This window comes from Barbatula barbatula (genome assembly GCF_947034865.1).
Source record: "Barbatula barbatula genome assembly, chromosome: 5".
NCBI lineage: Eukaryota > Metazoa > Chordata > Actinopteri > Cypriniformes > Nemacheilidae > Barbatula > Barbatula barbatula.
In genome coordinates this window covers 1232263-1239341 of record NC_136769.1, presented here as the reverse complement: position 1 = coordinate 1239341, position 7079 = coordinate 1232263, and the positions used below count along the sequence as shown (strand labels likewise).

General features: G+C 42.7%; 1 protein-coding gene across 2 annotated transcripts; it reads right to left on the bottom strand.

Annotated features, from left to right (window-relative positions):
* Window positions 1–3250: 3250 nt before the first annotated feature.
* txn2 (thioredoxin 2) lies at window positions 3251–6790 on the bottom strand. 2 transcript variants are annotated; one of them, XM_079455872.1, is made up of 4 exons: window positions 6617–6790; window positions 5697–5956; window positions 5351–5474; window positions 3251–4758 (listed from the first exon to the last, which is right to left on the bottom strand). In XM_079455872.1, exons 2-4 carry the CDS (start codon window positions 5954–5956, stop codon window positions 4642–4644), a joined length of 501 nt encoding a protein of 166 aa, XP_079311998.1. In that variant the 5' UTR covers window positions 6617–6790; the 3' UTR covers window positions 3251–4641. The 2 variants fall into 2 exon arrangements, with proteins under 2 accessions (XP_079311998.1, XP_079311999.1); XM_079455873.1 differs by having other exon boundaries at window positions 3429–4758; window positions 6213–6626.
* Between the last annotated feature and the right edge of the window lie 289 nt (window positions 6791–7079).

Sequence of the window (7079 nt, the reverse complement as noted above, 5' to 3'; positions counted from 1 at the left end):
CAAGAACATTAAATACATAGAGAGAGAGAGAGAGAGAGAGAGAGAGACAGAGAGAGACAGAGAGAGACAGAGAGAGAGAGAGAGAGAGAGACGGAGAGAGAGAGAGAGAGAGAGACGGAGAGAGAGATAGAGACAGAGAGAGAGAGAGAGAGAGAGAGAGAGAGAGAGACGGAGAGAGAGAGAGACGGAGAGAGAGAGAGACAGAGAGAGAGAGAGAGACACAGAGAGAGAGACACAGAGAGAGAGAGAGAGAGAGACGGAGAGAGAGAGAGACAGAGAGACAGAGAGAGAGAGAGAGACACAGAGAGAGAGAGAGAGAGAGACACAGAGAGAGAGACACAGAGAGAGAGAGAGAGACACAGAGAGAGAGAGAGAGAGTGAGAGAGAGAGACACAGAGAGAGAGAGAGAGAGAGAGAGACGGAGAGAGAGAGAGAGAGACGGAGAGAGAGAGAGAGACACAGAGAGAGAGACACAGAGAGAGAGAGACAGAGAGAGAGAGAGAGACACAGAGAGAGAGACACAGAGAGAGAGAGAGAGAGAGACGGAGAGAGAGAGAGACAGAGAGACAGAGAGAGAGACACAGAGAGAGAGACACAGAGAGAGAGAGACGGAGAGAGAGAGAGAGACACAGAGAGAGAGACACAGAGAGAGAGAGACAGAGAGAGAGAGAGAGACACAGAGAGAGAGACACAGAGAGAGAGAGAGAGAGAGACGGAGAGAGAGAGAGACAGAGAGACAGAGAGAGAGACACAGAGAGAGAGAGACGGAGAGAGAGAGAGACAGAGAGACAGAGAGAGAGACACAGAGAGAGAGACGGAGAGAGAGAGAGACAGAGACACAGAGAGAGAGACACAGAGAGAGAGAGAGAGACACAGAGAGAGAGACACAGAGAGAGAGAGAGAGACACAGAGAGAGAGACACAGAGAGAGAGAGAGAGAGACGGAGAGAGAGAGAGAGACGGAGAGAGAGAGAGAGAGACGGAGAGAGAGAGAGAGAGAGAGAGAGAGATTTGTATTTTTAGGGTCAGTTCATTGAAAAATCATCATTTTCTCTCCTCACGTTTGTAAAGTCTTTCTTCAGCACAACAGGATATTTTCACAGATGTGGTTTTGTGTTCACACAATGAAACTCAATGGAGTTCAATGTTATTTGATTATCAACATTCTTCCAAATATCTTCTTATGTTTACATATGTATTGACACACACATTGGACGTCTTGTTTAGCAAATCTCTTCACGATAAGCTGCAGGAAACACGCATGCACAAGGCTCGTCTCAAGGCTTCACTGGATGATTGGAGGAATGTCGAGTGATTTCCAGTGAAAGGGCTTCTGGGAGTCTTTTATCAGCATGTGTGGAATGTGCTGCGTTTGTTTGCGGAATCCATCTTTCACTTGCACTGGATGTGTCGGAAAAATCAATCCCGTCGGTTACATCGTGTGTCTCTCTGCTGATTGGGCAACCGGAGGAATTTCAAATAAAGAGTCAAAGGTCTTTAACTGAGTGAACCCAGATGAGAGAGAGAGAGAGAGAGAGAGATTACCAAATAAGGTCACTCCTGACCTCCTCACCCTCCCGTAGTTACCCGCGGTTGTGTGCCGCCCGGTCTGGGTGTGTCGCGCCTGCTGGGTGTGTTTTCATATTATGGCACAGAAATGTCTTTCTCTGAATGCTCGATTGATGCCACCTCACCTGACACGACGTGCACGCTCACTACATCTGTCTGCTCTCATTTATTGACATCTAGTTTTATAATGAAGTTTTCACACAGAGTTGTTTACGCAACTGTGGCTTTCCCACGACACATTCCCTGTGTTTTCTGTGTTTGTGGATCTGTCCTTACATGGCTCGAAGCTCCACTCAAGCTGGCAAACAATGAAAAACACAAGCATTAGCAAAACAAGCGCGACACAAAGGCCGTACGTCCCTGCGACCCCTCCCGCCTTCCTCCGGTCAACACGCAGCCTCGTGCAAAACTTCCATCGGCTGTCTTGCGAAATCTGGCCTCCCTCACACAGAGAAAAGTCTCCCACAGAGCCGTCACGTCAACCCTACAGCCGGAGAAGAGAGCGGCGTGAGTCTGTGTGTGTTCAAATAGCAAACAATACCACATGTTTACTGTCAACACCTCTTAAAGGGACAGCTCGCCTTCATTCCGTCATCATTTATTCCCCCTCACCTGTCCGGGAGTCTTTGTTCAGAGGAACACAAAAGAAGATGTTTGCAGTTCAGCGTTGTTTGATCATCAGCGTTCTTTCGATGTCTTCTTTTGACATTTTGAAGAAACACACTAGCGCACATTGATAATGAAATAACGGAAGAACTTTGATTTTTCTGTGAACTATAAACTCCAAGCCCGGAGTTAAAGGACACGTTGTGTTGTGTAGAGTTAAACGCTCCTCTGGGAGCAGTCTTGTCCAAAAATGTACAGCAAAATAAACACACACACACACACACAGCATTATTGTTAACATCTGGACTCTGTAGCACAGCGTGACACACGCCATCGGCTTTATTAAAGAGCTACATCGTTCACTTCTGGAGGACATGAACAGCATCAGATGTTAAAATCACTCAGAGAGCAGAAGAGAAAATCATAACACATGAGAACAAGGAGAAAGTGAGGAATTCTGTCTCGCTCGCTCGCTCACTCTTTTTGCCTTATATGGTCAGAGAGAGAGAGGAGGCGTGGTCTAATGTTTTTGGGAGGAAGCGGTGTAGAGTGTTCTATTGGTCACTCTTTCATCTTTTGTCACATCTGAGCCGTAACACAGGAAAACACCTTTAAGTCTCCAAAGCACTGCTCTTGCTCAGGTTTACATTTACAAACAATCAGATTCAAGATGTTTTCTCGTTTCGACCTATAAACAGTGTAGTTTGGACTTTCAAGAGAGGCGTTTGAGTTCACATTGACATCTTTGACAGGAAGTGCTTGTGGCTGGAGTGTGATGATGTCATATGTGGCCGAGTAATAACAGGCCGTGATTGGTGGGTTCTGCAGGATGACATCATGCAGCGGATATGCAATTGTGACCACAGGACACTTTAAGCACAGCTGTTTGAGAAACGTTGGAAGGGATTAAGAAGAAACAAACATGTTACGCCGATTAACAAGTGTGTGTGTGTGTGTGTGTGCGCGCAAGAGATCATTTTACAGAGGTGTGGGTGTATTGTCTTAAGAGTTCAAAGGTGAAAGGTCAGGGCGTGACACACAACATACCAAACCAATAATGTCGAACAGACAGAAATGCTTGAGAATGAAGGTGCAGATGCCAGAACTCCACTGAGATTTTATAAAAACACAGACCGCAACACAGATTTTATATGAACGCAGAAGGTAAATACTTAAATGTAAAACAAATAAATGTGCATCTCTCCAGTCTGTATTTTCTTTAAAAGGAAATGAAATATTATTTACGACAGTTATGAGAACATGAAAAGTATTTTATTTAAGTGACCGATAAGGGACTAGATAAAAGCAGATAAAGGGTTGTTAACCGGTTTCTCATGCCTGCATGATGTCCAGAGCAGACAATTCATTCTTTAACCTGAAAACAGCCTCGGGCGCAGATAAAGCTGAATCCACCTGTTCAATCCTGTTAAACCAGCAGATTCAGTCCAGATGAACATCAACGATAAGCTCAAAATGACTAAACATCAGTCAACAGCCTGTCAGGTCAATATTATTGATATTTTATTGGTAATTTCACAGATTATAAGGGGTCAAATTTAAATCCATTACCATGTTCATGCAACCTGCTGGAGAGTCACGGTCACAATGGAAAGAAAAGAAAAACACGTTCACATTAGTAGGGTGAAAAAGAAAAAAGTCGAATCCCAAAATCAAGACATTAAACTTACTGTGAGAAAATGAAGTCTATAGAAATACTACTATGATACATAAATATTGTTTCTTTTATTACAGTAATAAAAACATCTAATGCTTCTAATAACAGGCTTCATTTTCTTTCAGCAAAATATAATTTTGTCTTTGTATTATTTTGGGGTCTAAATGGCTGTTGACAGACTTTATAAGATTCACTCAGCTGTAGTGTTGAGTGAGAGGAGCGCCCTCGTGTGGACAGATGAAGAACAGCATTATTCCCATATCAGATGAAAGATTCATACAAAAAATCTAAATGATCTCATCATTTATTTACTCTGACATTTTTATAAACCCGTACGTGAGTCTTTCTTCAGTGGAGTACAAAAGAATATATTCTGAGGTTTTGTGTTCGTACAATGGAAGTCAATGTGGTTCGATTATCAACGTTCCTCAAAATATCTTCCTTTGCGTTCTGCAGAAGAAAGAAACTCATACTGGTTTGACATGATCTGAGAATGAATAAATGATGAAAGATTTTGGCCAAACTATCCCTTTAAATGCCTCCAAAGCAAAGGAAAGCAGCTACAGGACGTCAAAGTAAACTTTACTTCAACATACGGCGGTAAACTCTGCACACTGCCCCGACCCTTCTAACGGAGAGTCAGATTAACAACTGACATCACACACACAACACACACACAGTTATAAGAATACAATAAAAGCTGAAGATCTGATGACACAAAGACGTTCCAGCTGTGTGTGTGTGTTCAGTGAGAGGTGGGCGGGATCAGGAGTGGAGCGGTGACTGACAGCATCACTGTCCAATCAGTTTCTCAACAAAAGAATCCAGCTGGTCTTCATCTTTGATGCCCACAAATTGGTCGATGACATCACCACCCCGCATGGCTATGACGGTGGGTACGGCCGACACCTGCGACACATAAAACAATGAACAAAGCAAATCAAAACTTAAATGAGTCAAATAGAAAACCCAACACATTCTTCAAATTCTCTGATGAGATTCTGAACTAGGGCGTATTTAGTCCAATATAGTGATGTACGGTTTCATTCAATGTTCTCTAGCCCTAAAAATGTTTTGTCTGTTTATAAAACACTTCTTATGAGGCCTCTATACAAAATTCTTGAGATATAAGAGCCCACAGCTTCCCTCATGAGACACGTATCGGGGAACAAATCTGTTGTTTTAACAGCACTATTTGTCAGCCATGACAATCCAATTGCAATTTGTCCATTAAACACAGTTTGTTGTCGAATTCGCACGAAGTCGTTGAAGTACATGTATCAACATCCAACATCGTAACGGCTTAAGGAAGGTGTGGAAATATGTCATTTCTTTAGAAAGAACGTATAAGCCTCTCCCACAAACACACATTTGTGAAGGTGTCAGTATGAGCACTGTAGTGTACGGCATCTTCAACACTCGTGTGCTACGCTACACACAGCACATGCTCTCTGACTGATGTGTATTAAAGTGTTTTAAGCAGATGTGAAGCGTCTCGTACCCCGTATTCAATGGCGAGATCTGTGTGTTCATCAATGTCAACTTTGGCCATGGTTACTCGACCCTTCTGTTTGGCGATGGCCTTCTCCAACCGCGGGCCGAGAATCTTACAGGGACCACACCACCTAACAACACAAACACACAGCAGAGCAAACACTGATCCCTGGCATCAACCTTCATCAATGTTCTCATTATGCTGTAGTGGCAATTATTCATTCAGATTACATTTGCAAATTTACAATGGCAAAGTCTAAAAACAGAAATAATGATGAAGGAGTGAAGGAGTTGATTTAAATAAGCGCACATCATTACGTATCATAAATGATGATGCGATGTCGTGAACGTACTGTGCGTGAAAGTCCACGAGCACCGGCAGCTCGCTGTTGACGACGCGGTCGGTGAAGTCGTCCTGGTCCTGAACATTAAAGGAAACACTTCTAGTGTGAAGGAGAGGACGCGGGAGCGAGCGCGTCAGGAACAGCTGTACGGCAGGAGATGATGTCAGAGAGGAAGAGTATGACGAAGAGGACGAGACAGTGACGGGTCGACGGCAGAAATCTCTCACTGACACAGAGCAGACTCTCCGCATGAGAAGCCTGGAAGCCATCTGAGACCACAGAGAGACAATAGTGAGTAAAGAAGCTCTCGGCTGAATCTCCTGTTCTGATGATCAAACAGGTTTACGAGACATGACGACATCGTCCATAATGACAGAGCATATTTATTGTAATATCATTATTTTGTAATGTCTGAAAAATTTATAAAAACAAACATATCATAATAAATAATATAAATATTGCTTTCATCAGTCAAACTCTTCTTTCATTTCTCTCTTTTTGTTTATTTCCAACATTCTGTCTTACTTCTTGGTATGGAAGCCCGTTTCCGCCAGAGTTGGATTTTTTCAAAATAACGAGATACTCGTCGTTATTATGATGAGGTTTTATTACAGCGAAAGATTAATAACGTTGTTGTTATTTTATGTTGTTTTTAAAGACAAATATCAGGGACAAGCTCTGGTTACTATAGGAAGACAACACTGTACAGCCGCAGTGAAAGCGTGGATCATTTCACCAAGAGATCTGCTGTTACGTGCAAATATGTGTGTTTTTAACCTCCACGTGACTTTCAATGTGTGTCACGTCACGTGTGCTTCAAACATCATGTCTGTTACTAAACGCACACGTGATGCAGCTCATGGAAAGAATTCCGCTTTATCTGCGTTATTACGCGAATCATTCATGAAATAAATCATATAAAATCTTACCGTAAGATGTGAAGTCGTCTGGTCACACGGACCACTGACGCGCTTCCGATCACGAGGAGACGTTTGTGCGTCACAGCGGCGCGGTGCGGAGCGGAGCGGAACCGCAGCGCGTCTCTGGATCAATGTAGTCTAAAATAAATCTGTAGAAATCAGGTTCTTTTTTTCAAAAAGTGGACCTTTTTGCAGTTTTTCTCCTCCTTTTGTATTTAATTATGTGGTTCAAATACTTTCTTTTGGTGACCTTTTATGCACTAATTTCTGCTGGATTAGCTTGTCTGCTGGTATCTTAACGAGCACGCTTTTTGATGCACCTAAAATATTTATTGCATTGTTGTCAACTTGCTTCCTCATGTAACACTTTTGTCAGTCCATACACAGTTCATAAGTTTAAAGACCACACTAACAACAGAATAGATTTAATGAACTTTACTGAAATATTAATAATAATTCTTCTCATCATCAT

Excerpts from the sequence above, each read along its gene's own strand:
- txn2 (XM_079455872.1), bottom strand. The coding sequence starts at position 5,956 with ATGGCTTCCAGGCTTCTCATGCGGAGAGTCTGCTCTGTGTCAGTGAGA. Across the intron at positions 5,475-5,696 it reads CTCGTGGACTTTCACGCACA|GTGGTGTGGTCCCTGTAAGA; the intron begins GTACGTTCACGA and ends TTGTGTTGTTAG. Across the intron at positions 4,759-5,350 it reads ATCTCGCCATTGAATACGGG|GTGTCGGCCGTACCCACCGT; the intron begins GTACGAGACGCT and ends TATGTGTCGCAG.